At 54.0% G+C, this 16,628-nt stretch overlaps 6 protein-coding genes across 6 annotated transcripts; 4 read left to right on the top strand and 2 right to left on the bottom strand.

Moving 5' to 3' along the window:
* Positions 1 to 2,821: 2,821 nt before the first annotated feature.
* On the bottom strand, positions 2,822 to 4,583 carry G647_03191 (choline-sulfatase; the record flags this gene model as incomplete). Its single annotated transcript, XM_008727537.1, has 2 exons — positions 2,822 to 3,591; positions 3,644 to 4,583. The coding sequence occupies 2 exons, from the start codon at positions 4,581 to 4,583 to the stop codon at positions 2,822 to 2,824; spliced, it is 1,710 nt and encodes a 569-aa protein (XP_008725759.1).
* A 1,924-nt stretch (positions 4,584 to 6,507) lies between these two features.
* On the bottom strand, positions 6,508 to 6,930 carry G647_03190 (uncharacterized protein; the record flags this gene model as incomplete). Its single annotated transcript, XM_008727536.1, has 2 exons — positions 6,508 to 6,837; positions 6,886 to 6,930. 2 exons carry the CDS (start codon positions 6,928 to 6,930, stop codon positions 6,508 to 6,510), a joined length of 375 nt encoding a protein of 124 aa, XP_008725758.1.
* Positions 6,931 to 7,966: 1,036 nt separating this feature from the next.
* G647_03189 (uncharacterized protein) lies at positions 7,967 to 8,812 on the top strand (the record flags this gene model as incomplete). The annotated part of the gene is made up of 1 exon (XM_008727535.1): positions 7,967 to 8,812. The coding sequence occupies one exon, from the start codon at positions 7,967 to 7,969 to the stop codon at positions 8,810 to 8,812; it is 846 nt and encodes a 281-aa protein (XP_008725757.1).
* A 731-nt stretch (positions 8,813 to 9,543) lies between these two features.
* On the top strand, positions 9,544 to 9,801 carry G647_03188 (uncharacterized protein; the record flags this gene model as incomplete). Its single annotated transcript, XM_008727534.1, has 1 exon — positions 9,544 to 9,801. One exon carries the CDS (start codon positions 9,544 to 9,546, stop codon positions 9,799 to 9,801), a length of 258 nt encoding a protein of 85 aa, XP_008725756.1.
* Positions 9,802 to 9,996: 195 nt separating this feature from the next.
* G647_03187 (uncharacterized protein) lies at positions 9,997 to 11,490 on the top strand (the record flags this gene model as incomplete). Its single annotated transcript, XM_008727533.1, has 4 exons — positions 9,997 to 10,318; positions 10,368 to 11,146; positions 11,195 to 11,391; positions 11,439 to 11,490. 4 exons carry the CDS (start codon positions 9,997 to 9,999, stop codon positions 11,488 to 11,490), a joined length of 1,350 nt encoding a protein of 449 aa, XP_008725755.1.
* A 612-nt stretch (positions 11,491 to 12,102) lies between these two features.
* G647_03186 (uncharacterized protein) lies at positions 12,103 to 15,843 on the top strand (the record flags this gene model as incomplete). Its single annotated transcript, XM_008727532.1, has 15 exons — positions 12,103 to 12,193; positions 12,245 to 12,295; positions 12,345 to 12,496; positions 12,543 to 12,804; positions 12,855 to 12,928; positions 12,981 to 13,068; positions 13,123 to 13,174; positions 13,223 to 13,258; positions 13,312 to 13,540; positions 13,587 to 13,714; positions 13,759 to 13,910; positions 13,961 to 14,141; positions 14,185 to 14,276; positions 14,323 to 14,486; positions 14,536 to 15,843. The coding sequence occupies 15 exons, from the start codon at positions 12,103 to 12,105 to the stop codon at positions 15,841 to 15,843; spliced, it is 3,060 nt and encodes a 1,019-aa protein (XP_008725754.1).
* Between the last annotated feature and the right edge of the window lie 785 nt (positions 15,844 to 16,628).

The following is a 16,628-nucleotide window of genomic DNA, read 5'->3' as shown; positions in this document are numbered from 1 at the left end:
TGTACCACACACCAGCATGCACGGGACACATGTCGCGGAAGTGTGTGTGTGTGTGAGGGTTTCGGTAACTGTCATGCTGACGTCCTGGGTCCTCTTACAGTACAGCCAGCGTGCCTTCTGTGCGCTCGGTCACGCTCCCGGCTGTCGGTGTATCTTTCTCTATCCAACATTGGGGAGTCGGGCCGTTCTCGTTCACGGGGTCTATCTGCTACAGTACTACTCGTATGATCAGCAGCTGTCCCTGTCGGTGTGCATTTGCCCGATCAGGTCAAGAAACACTGCACTGCACTGCACTGCACTGCACTGCAGATACGTGGCGAGCCACCGTCCAGCCTTGTTGCCCAGGCCTGGGCCTGTCCCTGGCCCTCGTCTCGTGCTGCATTGCCACTTTGATTGCCGCCGGCCCTGTTGGAGGTCGCGAGGATGTGCTTGTCGAGCCTCGTTAATTCTCCTTGCCGGATGGTATCCAGCATCACGGTGGTGCTGCTCGCCGTCGCTATGGTTTATATCGACCACGTCACAGATCCAATGTACATAGCACTCCTCCCAAACCACATACTCGGTTCCAAGTCCCTGGCTGCGCTGATCAGCCGCAACGGTAGTCAGTCAGGGTTGTACATGTACAATACCATCTGTGAACAGTCCTTGCCGGATGAGGTCAGATCTCTTGTCCCGTCCGAGGCGTGGAGACTGGACGACAGGGATAGCGTCTTTATACGACCTGGCAGAAAAAGCACTGACGATTGGGTGTCGGGCAGGAGTCGTTAGTATCTGTAGCTGCTTCATGCAGGTTTTGCCTCTGCTGATGTTCGTTGTCTGCTGATAGCGAAGTTTCCGTTAGTCACTGCATCCATGCGGGCACAGGAATTGATGGAAAGACGGAGGGTCCGGAAGGTGCAAGCAAGAGCTGAGCCGGGAGTGGTGGAAGACCAGGTAGGAAACGATCAGATGACCATTCGAGGCTCTGGCTTTCTGGCTTCTGGCCTCGGACGTGGCTTTTTGGGTCAAGGCAAACCGTGAGCTTGCATGCATGTCTGGTGCTGTGAGTCCGTGGGCATGCTCGACCAGTCCAGCCGGTCTCTCCTGTTTCGTCATTCCTGGCTTCGGTGCCGATGCGCCTCTCCTGTCGCTCTGGTCGTCCCGGTTGGCTGCTGTGACAGCGTACACCACGGGTTATGCTGGCAACACCTCTCTCAGATGAGCCGTGGAAGATCCCAAGCCATCGCAGCCAACGAGTCCGAAGCGCCAGGCTGAACAATGTCCCTCGAAATGACGAGACAACCCTGGCAATTCTGATAACGACCCGAGCTATTTTAGCAAGTCCGTCAGTTCTTCTCCAGTTAGTCTCGTGGGCTCGACCCACATGGATTCTATGCCCTGATTCGAGATAGCGTATGTGGGCCTCTTGATTGGATCTTCCATTGGCACCTAGTCCACTAGCGTGCCAGTGTTTTGTAACCTGGTTGATATTAGCGCCGCGCGGTCGTGTGCTCAGGCAATCAAGAATGCTCTGGCCTTATCGTTTGCCACGAATGCTGTACTCGTACTTGGGGTAGAGGCGACTCTGGATGACGCCGGCTGAAATCCGCTAACCCTCGCCGGGTCTTATTCAAAGTTGCCGGGGACAATCACACATGGCTGCGGGGGAGCTGCCTTCAAAATGGTGGCGTTGACGTGCTTTGCTGTGGACATCATCCAGTTCGGTCGTTACAATGAGGTCCCGAAGGCAGCAAACACCGAGAGACCCAGATGGATCGAGCCCAAGGATGATGACCCCCATGCATGTGTTCATGAGTGATTGGTCAGATGATGTTTCTTTTGCCATAATGACGTGGAGTGCACCAGTGCTGTCGAAGTCTTTGAATTCCATCACACGCTGAGCAGAAGGAACGTCGACTCCGCCCGAACAGAAGGACCGGCGACCTTGACTGAACAGAAGGAACCTAGACTTTGCATCGATTGACCGCTGGGAAACACGATGGTTGGACCGTGACCTGGAAGAGTCAGTCCAACTGAACGTGATGTCAAAGATGGGTGTCGTACCGGTCATCCCTGATCCCTGCCACCGTCCGTGCTCTGGTCACCTACTGCGAACGTATGGAGTTAGGAGATATGCAAGAAGCTTCGAGTCATGCAAGGCGGTGCCTTGCATCGCAGGGTTCCCCATTAGAAATGGAACATCAGTCTCTGAAGCCGCGGTCAGAAGTAAAGGAAAGAATTGGCCCAACTGCGCGAGACAGTCGTGCATCGAGTGGGACGGACGGGGAACGGACGGACACCGAACCAGGCAGCAACAACAGCGGGCAAGGGCATTGGGCAAGAGCAGACTTGGGCAATGGTATCGCGACGAGAGCGGTCTTCGGCCAATTGTCTTTCCGATGTTTTTGGGGTTTTCTGTATACTTAGCTAGGTAAAATCAATTTCATCCAAGCGAACTCCACCTTGGCCGTGGCCTAAAGTGCAGCAGTGATGACGACCGCGCCGTGTCCCAGCCAGATGAAATCGCCACAGGACGCCAAGCGAGTCCATGCCCGTGAGCCACAGTTACTCCAGCGTGTCTTCCAAATAGCATAACCCAGAGTGCTCCGTACGCGCCCGCTAAGAAGCCTTCCATCATTCCGTAGACCAGTTTGTAAGACGACTGCGCCAAACAGGTGACGAACCAGTACGCATTTGAAAGGAGAAATCCCAAGTAGAACCAAGTGCTGACTCCGTAGCGCCGCGCTCATGAATACAGCACCCTTAAAGCCAAGGCTGTTGAATGCAGAAGCGTCGCAAAGGTAAATGAATTCGTCCCGGTAGAGAGTGCCGTAGGCTGCACCTAGCGGTAGTGGACTGGCTCACTCGCAATTTCAGTCAGTCTCTTCGGCTGGAGACAGACAACCTCGGCCTTGTCGTTGACCGTGATCCTCGCAGGGACGTTGGTATGCGTAGGATACCGCGCCTTTCGTTCGAGTTCGTCCAGAGGGGTTTGAGAACGAATGTACTTGACGCGGCCATCGTCGATCGGATTCCAGTCCCAACTCTCGAAGCGTCCTTGGGTCAAGGCGGACCAGACGAACCGACGTTGGCGCTGGCACGTGAGGACGTCGTCTGTGATCTTCTTAAAGTCCCATTTCTTGTTCGCTTCTTGTTCGAAGGCCGTGAATACAGCTTGAACTTCGGGGTCTTCACTGTTGGCCAGATTAACCTGTTCATGCGGGTCCTTCCGCAGATTGAACAACTGGGGGGGATCGGCCGGGCATGTAATGTACTTCCAGTCGCCCCGACGGATCATCATCAGGGGAGCCACCGTCCCCTCGCCCATGTATTCGGCAAAGACGGTATCATGGCCACCGTCGCCTCCGTAGAGGTGAGGCATCAGGGACAACCCGTCCATGGGCAGCCCAGGAACAAGCTTAGACCCGATCAGTTCCACCAGCGTGGGCATGAGATCTAGGGTAGACACGTTCTGAGAGACGCGATGCGGTCGGAATTGCTTCGGGTGGCTGATGAGCATCGGTACGCGAACGGAGTTCTCAAAGTATGACATCTTGTACCAGAGACCTCTCTCGCCCAGCATATCCCCGTGATCGCCGGAGAACATGACAACTGACGGATGTCAATTAATCTATCCATGGAAGTGTGGAAAAATAGTGCTTACCGGTGTTTTCGTCCAGGCCGCATTTCTTCAGCACCTCAAGTAACTGCCCAATGCAGTCGTCCACGTAGCTGACCGCACCATAGTACGCTCGCCGAGCGCGCTTAATCTGCTCATCAGTAAAGTTATGGCCCTCGATCTCGCAGACATGCATGAGACGTCTGCTGTGCGGGTCCTGGTCTTCTTCTTTGATATGCACGGTAGGCAAGTCGATGTCAACACCTTCGTACAGGTCCCAGTACTTGTCCTCAATTGCATAGGGGTCATGGGGATGCGTGAACGAGACCGTCAAGGCGAAAGGCCGTTTGCCTGCTGGTCCTCGTGCATAGTCATAGAGATATTGCTTGGACTTGTACAAGACTTCCTCGTCGTAGTCCAGTTGATTGGTCCTCACGCAAGGCCCGGCTTGCAAGATAGAGCTGCTGTTGTGGTACCACTCCAGCCGTCGACCGGGGTCGTCCCAATTCACCGCCCAGCCGAAATCACCCGGGTAGATGTCCGCGGTCAGTCGGTTCTCGTAGCCGTGCAATTGGTCTCCGATAAAGTGCATCTTGCCCGCGAGCGTGGTTTCGTAGCCAGCAGCACGCAGGTAGTGAGCGTATGTTGGCGTCTCGGATGGAATGGAGCAAGCGTTGTCGTAAGAGCCGATCTTTGAGGGAAGCTGGCCGCTGATCAGACACATGCGGGACGGAGCGCATAGCGGTGAATTGCAATACGCCGAATCGAACACGACCGAGCGTTCAGCCAGTTGGTCCAGGTTGGGCGTTTTGATCTGAGACTTGGGATTGTGCATCTTCAAGAGAGGAGCCGCGAGTTGGTCTGCCATGATGAACAGGATGTTGGGCTTTGGAGGGAACAGAGGGGTCGAGAACCCGTCGGCGCCTTGGTAGCCATTAGGAGGCGACACGGGGGGAGAATGCGGGAATGGATTGAAGGAGCCCATGACCGTGGCAATTGATCAGCTCAAGTCGGTCTATGTTGTGTGCGTGTCGACTTTTCAAGAGTCAAAGTCGGCCTGCCCAAGTCGTGGTCTGAACAAAGAAGAGAGGGAAAAGTCTGGAAGCAGCGAGGTGGACGAGGGTTACATATACAGTGTGGGAGCGCACGCTGTGGAGAGACTTTGCGGGATCAGAAGTGACGCTGCCTGGTTCGGAAAAGAATGCAGACGTGACAGAAAGAAAACAGTGAAGGACAAGTGAATCAGGAGCGGGCAGGAAGTTGGGCCAGTGAAGGAAGACAAACCCAGACCGGAGGCGAACCTTACGAGCGCCGCTTCTGGTCAACGAGCGACTGGATTTGCACCGCTTTCGGTGCTGCAGACCGTAAAGTTACTCATGTCATGGATGCTGGGCGGGCGATAGCGTATGTGGGGACGACGATGTTCGTTGCAATATACCAGGTTCGCAATTCCCGTCGTATCATGCGCCAGATTAGCCAAGGCGGTGGGCAAGGCGGTCAGCCTGATCCTGCGCCTAATTTGACGCGCCTGAATTTCGCCGCCAGTCTCCTGTGTGCTGGAACAGCCAAGAGGTCGATGACCCCTTCGTCGACAGATTGGTGGCTGAGAAGTCGATGTCAGAGTATGCAATCGACGAGCACGCAAGAGCGGAGAAGACGAGAATGCGACGTCGACGGCTACGAGTACGGGGTACACACAGCATATTATGATGGGCAGGAGATGGCAACATTTTCGTGTATGATCACGCCATTCATTGCCACAACCAGGCTAGTGTAGGCGGTGACTGAGCAAGCAGACGCGTGAGAGGTCGAAGTGAGCCCGGAGTGAGTCTGCTTCGATTCTCCGTCGGCCGGTTCCTGCAGGCTTGACTCGGGGCTCATCCATGCCTGATATGCACGGCTGACCAGGCCCCCCAATCAGCACATGAATCTGCGACACCGCCGACTTTGCTTGCGAGTTGATCCTCGCTTGTTCTGCCGATCATTAGCTTCTACTGAACGTGTGCGTTGAGATCCGTCATTGGTCGCGTACCCCAGACGGCTGAGCCTCGCCGTGTCTGTGGGCACATGGACATCTGGAAACACGGGGTACCGGAGATTGGTCTCGCCCTGCAGTTGCAACCACCTCAGCTGGAGCGCCGGACGGAGCACAGCAGTCCGCAGCCGCAGCCTCCCTATCTCAGGAATTCAAGGCGAGCTGCGGCGCAACTTATAAATACCCAGTCTTGTCCCGTGCCATGGCTGATCCTTGGTGCGGCTTATCACCACCCACGTCTCGCTGTTCGAAGGAGCCCGTATCGACAGCTGTCCATGCCTAGACCGGTGTGTCTCAGCCTCCCTTCTGGCTTCTGAGCCCCTGACTTCTCTCCCTATTTCTACCACACCCAAGTCGCTTTGGTGATAAATCCCTCCTCTTCTGCTCGGCAGGCTTGAGCAAATATACTTCTGTCGACTGCTCAGCCCAGCCTGGCGATTGTCCGTTGCGCTGCTCTTGATGCTCGCTTTTGCCCTTTTCCAATGGGAGAACTGCCTTCATGCCCGAGAAAGCTCGGTATGCTGTTTGACGGCGATACACTACAAAACTAATGTTGCGGGAAAACAATGTAAACGCTTAACCAAAGAAAATGTGTGCATTATCCATTAATACGGTATTTCATGGGAGCTTGCTCTTCTGACCCCGAACTGTGCCCTGTACGACTGCACTCGATGTTTCTCTCTTTACACAGACGGCGCCAGGTCCATGAGCATACGTGTCACGGCATGCCGACGCCGCATTGCCGACAGTTGACAACTGGGACACGTTGCTGGATCCTCAGGAATGTCGAGGCAGCCAAAGCCGGCCGGTCAAAGCAGTCTGACTCGTCTCTAGCCGACGGCGACTTGTTTCCAATGCAGCGGCTCTTGTTCCATCACCCCTCGTCTTCCGCATGCTCTTCTTCTTCCTCTTCGTCGTCGCATCCGTCCCCGCCTTCGCTCTCATCGTGCTCGAACTCATCGCTGTACCCGAGTTGTTTTCTCACAACCATTTCAGCGGCTCTGACCTTCGCTTCGAGCGAGGATCTGAGAGGGTGGCCATCCATATCAGCATCTGGGAAATTTCTGTAGTTTCTCAGGACGATTCTGGCTTCGCCAATCCACTCCAACTTCTGCCAATCATCGGGCGCAGGATCGGCTGTGGCGAGGGTCGTGTTCACAAGGATGCGCAGCGTGGGAGTCAGCTCTTGGATTTCCAGGTGGTACTGTTCAAAGTCAGGACGTTCACCGAGGGTCAGTCAGTGGTCACTCACGAGGATGTCCAGCGCTTCGTGCTCAAACCCAGCATGAAGACTCATGTTGGCCTGAAAACGCACGTGTCAGCATAAAGCTACTGTCGAACCGATGTATGTGGGGACCCCGCAATCGCGAGAGAGGCGCTATTGCTGACCTGGTTGAAAAGATTCCAGCACATGGCCTCGTGGCTGAGGAGGAATTAACCATCTGGTTGGTGTCCCATAACATGAGCCAGAGAAGCTTACCTGGCAAGTGTCGCCATGCTGATCGGGATTTCACACTCGCAGTTCGGGCCTTTGCAGATGGTCGCAGAAGAAGCAGTGGAGGATGGTTGGGGACGAGGAAGAAGTCAAAAGGTTGGCCGCGGTGACCCGCAGATGAGGCCGACGGAGGCAGTGAGCAGCTTCGCGACGGTGCGTGGACGTGAATACCACTTTACTGCTTGCGATCTTACTACTGAAGATTTCGAAAAGGAGACTCGTGCTCCCTCATGTAAATTCCTGTGCGGCGCCAGCGCTCGGACTCTAGACGCAAAGATCGACCAGTGAATCAAAGTGGTAGGGGCAAGTCCAACTGCTCTTTCTCGCGCATCCGCGGTTTTTCACCCAGCGAAAGCGGTTGATTGATTGGGAACAACCAAACTTGAACTGAAGTTCTCTCCCATCGTATGGTATTAGCACTTGCGAACCACCTTCCATGAGCTTCGACCCCATGGACAGAGTCAAGCGCTCGTGTTCGGAGTATACGTAGTCAGCATTATTGGAAGACATGCGAGCGACGGACTATAGCGAGGCGTGGCAGAACAAGCGAGGCACGTCTTTTGGTTGCTGTAGTGACACGTGACGATGTCGGACTCAGTTCATTAACAGAGCTGCTCTCCGCAGTGCCTCCGCTGACCGAGAGCCCTCTGGATTAATTTGCGCCCATCCTCAGGACACTCTCGTTCTTTCTGTTGTTGAGGCGCATACGCTCGTTTTCTACGTGATGCATATGCGCATTGGTTTGGCGCGTTTGCCTTGCATGAAACCTCTCTGAGCCGCCATTTAGGGCCGCCAACTCGCGCTGCGAGGCCCCAGCTAGCCCTGGTCGAAAGCGACCATGGCGGACATGGAGGAGAACGTGCAGATTGATGACTCGGCGGAAGCTGATTTTGACATGGGCACGGCCGAGGATGCGCAAGAGGCGGACGATGACAATGCGGAAACTGAAGGTGGCGGCGACACCGCTGCAAACGGGACTACTGCTCCCAACCCTCAAACCATTTTCCTCGAGTACCTCAAGTCGCCAATTGTCAGAATAATTGTCGGCTCCGATGGCGACGAGACCACCTTGACCGCGCACAAAGCTATCCTCCAACAGTCGCCTTGGTTCGACGAAAGGCTTTCTGAACTCTCCGACGACGATCTCAGGATCGAGATGCGCGACGAGGCGTTGGACACCGTAGGATGCTTCCTACAGTATCAGTACACCGGGGAATACTTCCCCCGCCGTCTACCGAATGTACCAGACGGACTCGAGCCGGATCCATCGGTACCCGCGGTTGACAACACTGGCGCGCAGCTTCTCAAGCATGCGCAGGTGTACACCCTCGCACAGAAACTCGGACTGCCCGAACTCAAGACGCTTGCGCACTCCAAGATCCACCGCATCAACTCAACCGCTGTTGGGGAAATCGCGTACGCAAGATTCGTCTATGGCAACACACCTGCCGACGATGTTACAATCCGCAAACCTGTTGCTGCATTCTGGGCCACTCGATCCCACGTCCTACGCCACGAGGCCGAAGACGAGTTCAAGGCCATGTGTCTGGAGTACCCACAGTTTGGTTTCGACGTTCTGAGCCTGGTGTTGGATCAGCGGGAGAAGCGAGCCAGGGAGCGAGAGGAGGAAAGCACCCCAGGTGGTAAAGGGAGGAAAAGAATGCGCCCGAGCATCAACATTTAGCCGCCTCACCACCACACCTTGATGTACCACTCGACCACACGGTCCCTGGGGTTGCTATTTTGGGTTTAGACAGTGGTCGTTGTCGGCGGCCGGGGCGCATTCTTTGTTCCAAGATCAAGTTTAAGCTTAGGACCATGGCGCTGGTTTCCAAGTCGTAGGGGGGACAGGGGAATGGCTGTAAAAATAGTCCTCAGTTTCGCAGCACACCTCACAAAAAGTGCAGGAAAAGTGCACGAAGGAACTCTGTAGCAACACCGTAACTCTGAAGAAACTTGCAGCCTCGCCGAAGAGCGGTTGACGACGTCTCTCATTGTGTCCTTGTCTGCCGTTCATTCAGCTCTGCTCCTCCAGAAGGTACTCCGTAATAGTTGATGCTCTGATGCAAGTAGCCGAGCTCCAGGGGCAGGCTCCACCCTTGCGCCTTCACGACGGCACGGAGTCCTGCTCGCCGAAGATTGCGGGGTTCCATTGATCGACCTTCCAGCCTTTCGGGTCCGGGCAGGTGGGCGCGAGTGAGGCTTCCGAGGCTGTGCTCTTTGCTTGCTTCTGACTCCAAAACCTACACGCTCCCCGTGCTCGAGTGAACTCTACATTTGATGTGTCTGCTGCGATTACCGTATAGAAGTCTTGGGGCACGCGATGAACACCGGCGATCGCGTTGCACGTAGCACGGCCCGCGGTTCCCTGACCTGATCCCCTGAGCGTTCGTCCGATTCACAACTTGCCCGCCAATGTCAGATCTCGCAGATGCGCCGGGTGGTGCAGGCGATGGCACGAACAAGTCTTTGGACGGCCGAAGTTCTCTGTCGAGAGATGCGAACGGCGCCACGTCCCCTCTCCTGCCCCGCCATTCCAGCCAGGCCTCTCCGCCTACAGACCAGCCAAAGAAGAAGCGCAAGGTGAATCATGGTCAGTCTCCGCTCCGAAAGCGCTCTGTCTGCGCGGAAACTGACACCTCTCAGCATGCGTCTATTGCCGACGTTCGGTAAGCCAGTGTGACCTCTGTGACCCCGGAGTACCGAAAAATCGAGTGCTTGTCGAGAAAGATGATGGGCTGACTGCGGCTTCGGTGGGATACACAGCATATGACTTGCGATTCTGTACGACTTCCTGCTCCTCGATGCTGAGCGCACCGCCTTATGTTGCCCTGGTGTTTGGCTAACGCAACCCTCTACGGAGGGGCCATGTCTCAGGATCGACCTTGCAAACGCTGTATCAAGAGAAACATTGGGCATCTGTGCCATGACGAACCAAGAGAAGGACATGGCTATCACAAGAAGTCCAAAACCGAATCAGACACGACTGCGCTCGACGAGCAATCTTCGCCAACGGATGAATTCGCGTCGGCCCCAAGCTTGCCTGGCCCCGCCTTGATAGACGACTCTGCTCCCAACTTGCTGCAAGATGACAATATTGGACTGAGACCGCCCGCCAATGACACCATGGCAGTCTCTAATTCGAGTACGTCCGCTCCAAGTGCTGCTATCAATGGCAATGCTCAGGCTCGTAAGTCACTCGCAAAAGCTGGAGAGTACGCGTCCCTTACGGTGCACAGAATTCGGTTATAACGAGCCGTGGCCTGGTACTCAACATAGGTTCCATGAGATGCAGGCGTTCCATCCTAACTTTATGTTCAACGCCAACGAGGTCACCGACGAGTTCAACCTGTTGAACGACTTCCTCAGCAACAGTCTGTTCGAAGAGACAGGGATGTATTCCACAGAAGAGTTCCAAGGCCCCTTTAATGACCCCTCCTTTATGAATTCCATGGCCGCATCTTCCTTCCCACACGGCGGCGTCGATACTTTACTCCCCCCGGACCAGGTCAACCACAACGTGTCCACACTCCAGAGCAATGCAGCCCATGCGGCGATGATATCCCGACCACCTAGTGCAAAGCCGGTTTCCGACAAAGCACGCGAGAAATACTACATGATGGCAGCAGATCCGACTGGGCAAGAACCACCGGAAGAACGCATGCAGAAGCTACTCAAGGCAAAGTACGACGCAGGAATGCTGCGACCTTTCAATTACGTGAACGGCTATGCGCGACTCAACAAGTACATGGAGAAGCATATGAAACCGCATTCCCGTCACAAGATCCTGATGCAGCTTGACCAGTTTCGCCCCAAGTTTCGGGAAAGAATGCAGAGCCTGACCGATATCGAGCTGGTGCTGGTAGAGATGTGGTTCGAGAGGAGCCTGATGGAATATGACCGGATATTCGCCAGTATGGCCATACCTGCCTGTTGCTGGAGGAGAACGGGTGAGATCTTTAGAGGCAACAAGGAGATGGCAGAGTTGATTCAAGTACCTATCGAATCTCTACGTGATGTGAGTGACAAATCTCATGTGGGTCCGACTTTTCGTTAACGACTGCAGGGCAAGCTTGCTATTCACGAGATCATCGTCGAGGATCAGCTCGTCAGCTACTGGGAGAAATTTTGTGCTATCTGCTTCGATCAGCAGCAGAAAGCCATGCTCACGAGCTGTACATTGCGCAGCCCCACAGCGGGCGCGGATGCTGAACCCATTCATTGCTGCTTCTCTTTCACCATCAGGCGAGACAACCACAACATGTAAGTGTTCCTATCCAGATAGTCATCATTACTGACGTCCGCGTCAGACCCTCGTTGATCGTCGGTAACTTTCTGCCTATGAACCCTGCTCGGCGCTGAAACGCGGGCCTGTCTTGTGTAGTGTACACTCAAACAAGATGATGAAAATATGAGAATTTCTCAACCTTGAAGCCAGCACCCCCGAACCCCAAATCTATGCTTTCTTGTTCATTATCGCGTCTGACCACTGTTCATTGGCATGTTACTTGCCCAGTCACGTGCATATGACCTTCAATTCAGCACAGCACTGACTTGGTGGTCCCTTGGTCATTCTTCCTCACTTCGATCAATCTAGTACCTGCCAGACCAATGTTGCCGACAGAACCGGCAGGGCCGGCGCAGTCCATTCTTGGTAGGTTCAATCTGAACTAACTCTCACTCGGACCTTCACTCGCACCCTCACCTCACTCTCACCGGAGATCACTAACATGTAAGCAGAATTTGCAATCCACCTGGAACGGCTCCTCGACGAAGTAAACCCTGGCGCCCAACATCTTCCCGATCTCTCCTCTTACTTGACCGTCCTCCCTTTACGGCGCAAAGACCTGTCTCCCGAGCTCCGCATTGACTTCGACCGCGAAGGCGTTACACTTTGGAACATATGTTGCAGATTGGACGGCAGCGACGAGACTCAGTGGAAGCGCGGCGATCTCGCGAAAGGTTGCGCTCGTAATGCAGCAACTCAGTATTCTTCTGACTCTTGCCGTAGTGAGAGCGTTCTCCTATTTCTTGCTGGAAAGTGCAGGAAGCATCAAGCGAAAGAGTAGGGTGCGCCTTCTGTGATCCGGAAGCCGTCCTCACTTACACTTCATAGACCATGCTCGGCTCTTCAAGATCGCTATCAAGGCCGGTAGAAGCTGTCTTGGTACGACCTGCATCTTCCGGGTTGTTCTCGACTGACCATCGCGCTTAAGATGCTGGCCTTCTGGATATCGCCGCGGCAATCATCGAACAGCTGGCCTCAAAGCAAGAGCGGCTTGCAAAGAATGTCGAAAATGATGATCTCAGTAGTGGTGGTTTTACCGAGAGCCTTCAAGCACGGTATCTTCTGCTGCGGATCGCATTGGTGGGAGCCCCTGATCTCGTCTACAATCTGTACTAATAGGCAACAGGTCTGGAGGCAGAACCGCCTTGACCTAGCCGAGCATTTCTATATCAACCAGCTGGAGCCACTTCGGCCTAATCTGTCACCTGAGCAAATTGAAGAACTCGCCGACTTATGCTACGAGATTGGCGTCGATCAACTCAACCAGAAAAAAGCCGGCTCGGCGGCGAAGTGGCTCAGAAGAGGCTGTAAGATGTTAACTGACCATTCAAGCCAGATGAGCCAAGTGGACATTGCTGAGCTGAGACTCTCTCTCATGCACTCTCATGGTAAGGAAGACATTGGGCACGTTGAGAGGCGGTACTCATACCTTCCGCAGTCAGAGCACTGCTAGCAAGTGACGACCTTGAAGATCGAAATGAAGCCATGGAGGCTCTCGAAGCACTCTGTCAAGTGAGCAACTCGCCTTGCCTCCCGATCGAGTGGCAGGAACTGATTGACCCAGGAGTTTCCTCACAGGCTTGCCGTAATCCTGCTTCGGTTGGAGGAATACGCAAAAGACCCAACCGCAAATCCAGTCGCCTTTCAGTCCGGTAAGCGTGATCTTTTCGGCGCCATGCCTGCTGATTATCCCTAACTATCCCAAGAGCTAATAAAGGTTGTCCGCTCGGTTCATTTGGTGCCCTCCAATCACAAGTTGTGAGTGTCATATCCTTCCGGGGAAAGATTCACGCACTGATGGAGCAGGGTCCTGCATTACTTACACCATTTGAAGAGACTCAGGTATGGCAGTGCAGAACGGGTTTGTCTTTGACACTTCTGCTGACAGTGGCTAGTGTAGCCAGTGCAATCAGTGTTTTGGACGTCTACATCGTGACAAGACTGGCACCAGATGGTGAAAAGGAATGGACAGAGGGCACCATTATTACCTTGATTTGGCTCATGACTTCTGATGGAGCAGATGGAATTCAGCCCAGGCTGTCTGATTTCGCAGAATCGTTCGACAGGATATTCCAGGCCTGGGGGACCGTCCTCAGCGCAGAAACTACACGTGGTGTACTGGTGGTAGGTGCTAGCCACGTGCCGTGAAGAGTTGCTTATCGCCTCCCAGCTATTTTGGAAACAGATTGAGCATACATTTCACCATGATCAAAGAGAGCGTACGATTCGATGGTGTCAACTCGCACTGCATCAGCTCTTCAGCAATGCAGGAGACCACAATATCGGCAAACTCGAAAGGTAGCAGTCTTGCATGCTCGAATCAATGTGCGCCAGCTCATCAGGGTCAGAAAGATAGTCAAGTGCTACATCGACCTTGGCAACCTCAATGCCGCCAGTGAGGCTTTAGAAGCGATGCCATCGGCTCGGAAACAGCATGCTCTGTCCCGTTATTTACGATACACTCTTGCCCTGCGCCAAGGAAATGAAGACGGAGGTACAGCTTTCATTCAAATTGGTTTCGGCCCACTGGTTAACAGATTCCAGCACGGTCAGCACTGGCCTCTTTAGCTTCACTGCATGACAGCCGGAATCGGTTGCTGTTCGCTGCAGCCTCGGAAGCCATGCAGCACGGCGGCAAGACCCAAGGTGCCCAGTTACTGCAGCGAATTCTGGACAAATACAACAACAATCTACCTCCCGAGATTGATGCATTCGCTCTTCTCAGGTAAGCCAAGTCGGTAGCTCTCTCAACTTGTCTGACCGCACAGGTGTACGGCGCGGCTCCTTATCTCGGCAGCTTCGGAACCGAGCACCGTCGATGAGGAGCTCCTGTCCCGTCTATGTGGCATCTACAAGTCCGGTAATGTTAGAACCCGCTTCTGGAGTCATCCGCTGATCCCACCTAGCTGCATTCTCGACACAAAAGTACCACAATGGTCAAGGACAAGATTCTCAATGCCTGCTGCAAGAGTGTAAATGGTTCGAAAAAACGGGTTACAACTCAGCCGTACAAAATCTAAAGAGCTGGCCGGTGAGGTATCTGATTGACTTGTTGCACTACTCATGCCACGTACGTTCTAGTATCGCTATTGCACACGTCGAGACTGACAATTCGGCAGATCCAATACCCAGCGAATGCACCTCAAGGAGCACACCGCGAGAAACTCATCCACGAGATCAACTCTAACTACATCCAAGCCATCCTATATACTGCCCAGGCAAGATCTATATCACCGTTAAGCACGAAGGAGGACCTGCCAAAAACATCCTACTCCGGCAAGCCACCACCATGTTCGCTTGCGGATATCAAGCTCACGCTCTACCGAAATGTGTTTAACAAATACACGCAAGTTGACAGCCTTGTCAACACATTTCACGACTCCAGTGCATCCATTCCCGCGACCGAGGGAGTTGTTGAAGGTATCAGGCGAAAGCAACTAGTCCTGGCTCCTCTGGCCTTCGAAGCCCTGCTTTTCATGCAGTGTTCAAACACAAGGAACCGCACCGAACATGGCCCGAGCATGGTCGACGAACTATCATTCAAGCAGATATTCGATCAAACCATGGCCCTTAATCCACCGCTGAAGACATATTCAATCTTCGCCGACATGATCCTCTCCGCTGGCACGGGGAAATACTGCACCTCCTCGGATCCAGACCTGCTTGGACCTCCCGCGCTGCCTGTCTCTACCACCGTAAATCTTCTCATCAAGCTGATCACTGGGCTAAAAACTCATCCAAGTTACGACGCCGCACAAGCGACTAAGTGGATGAGGTGTATGGTTCAAGTCGTCCTCGACCAGCTGGACATGGGAGCCGCGGTTGAGGCGGGAAATGGTCCATCACCCGACTCAGCAGAACTCGCCACAGTTGATCTCACCACATCTGAGACTCATTGCATGAAGAACCTCGGCATTCTAGCCATGCTCACAGACCATGCACTTCTGTTCGCGCGCTCATTTGATACCTACCCGGCCGAGGAACTACAATGGCTCGCCACGACGTTGTTCAACCTGGCCATTGACATTTACGTGGCCTCTCCGTCTTCCTCTTCCTCTTTGTCCGCTTCCGCCTCCGCCTCCGCCTCCGCCTCCGCCTCCGCTCCCAGGTTCTCAGGTGGCCCGTCAAGGTCAGAGACAGGAGAGCACAGAGGGACAGAAAGCGAGGGTATCGATGTCACGCGACCAGAGACTTGGGCCAAGAGGGCTGTCGAGTTCGCAGATGTGCTTGGCCTGAATCAGAAGCGGAGTCAGAACCAGAACCAGGACCAGAACCAGAACCAGGACCAGAACCAGGACCAGGACCAATATCTGGAAAGGTCGGCGCCTCCTACAGCCGGGGCTAGGGCTATTGGCGGACGCGAGGAAGTGACCGGCCTCGCGAGGACATTGAGGGAGAGATGTCAGCGGTTCAAGTGGGTTGTCTGATGGATGAATGTATGTATGTGGTTTACGTCGGGAGCAAGCAACGCCATATGTCGTCTGGGAAGAATGGAGGACCGAGGACCGAGGACTGACTACAAGTAAGCCATCAAGGAAGGTTAGGTCGGAGAATAGGGCAATGAATTCAAGTGATCGGTCTCAAGTGATCGGTCTGGGGAGAATGGAGGACCGAGGACTGACCGACTACCAGTATTCTATCAAGGAAGGTTATGTGAGATAGACATGGACCATGGAGGAAAAGGATGCATTGTCTGGCTTCGAGAAATGTGAGACCGCGGATGCGCCTCCTCTTGCTACTATTATGTTGATCATCTACTACTGTACCATGCTCTGCCTGCCTGCCTGCCTGCCTGTGCAGTCTTATCGTTGATCATGGAATAAGATCTGATGGGGCAGTAATGAGTGATATGTCAACATGGGAACGCATCAACGCCTTGAAACTTTTTAGCCAAGGTATGTACGGAGTAGCAGATATGAAGTTGAAGCGGAAGGGAGAAACAAGGCCGAGTTCGCACTCAGTTCACGCACATGTCATGCAGGTCATTACAGTAGGTCTCCCAAGTTGGGCTTGTACGATCCATGTACGGAGTACCGTGGTGATCTATTCCACCTAAAGGTGCATCGCAGTAACGAAGGGTCCTGTACTGTGTATGTACAGCTCCGCATTAGGCGACGACATACTAGGTACCTCATCTCGTGATTTATGTCGTGCTTTGGGCGACAACAGCAGGGGTACAGTAAGAAGGATGCGCGGGCGAGGTGTGGCTTCT

The sequence above is a fragment of the Cladophialophora carrionii genome (genome assembly GCF_000365165.1).
Source record: "Cladophialophora carrionii CBS 160.54 unplaced genomic scaffold supercont1.2, whole genome shotgun sequence".
NCBI lineage: Eukaryota > Fungi > Ascomycota > Eurotiomycetes > Chaetothyriales > Herpotrichiellaceae > Cladophialophora > Cladophialophora carrionii.
Note: the sequence above shows the minus strand (reverse complement) of the source record. Positions and strands in the feature narration are given on the sequence as shown.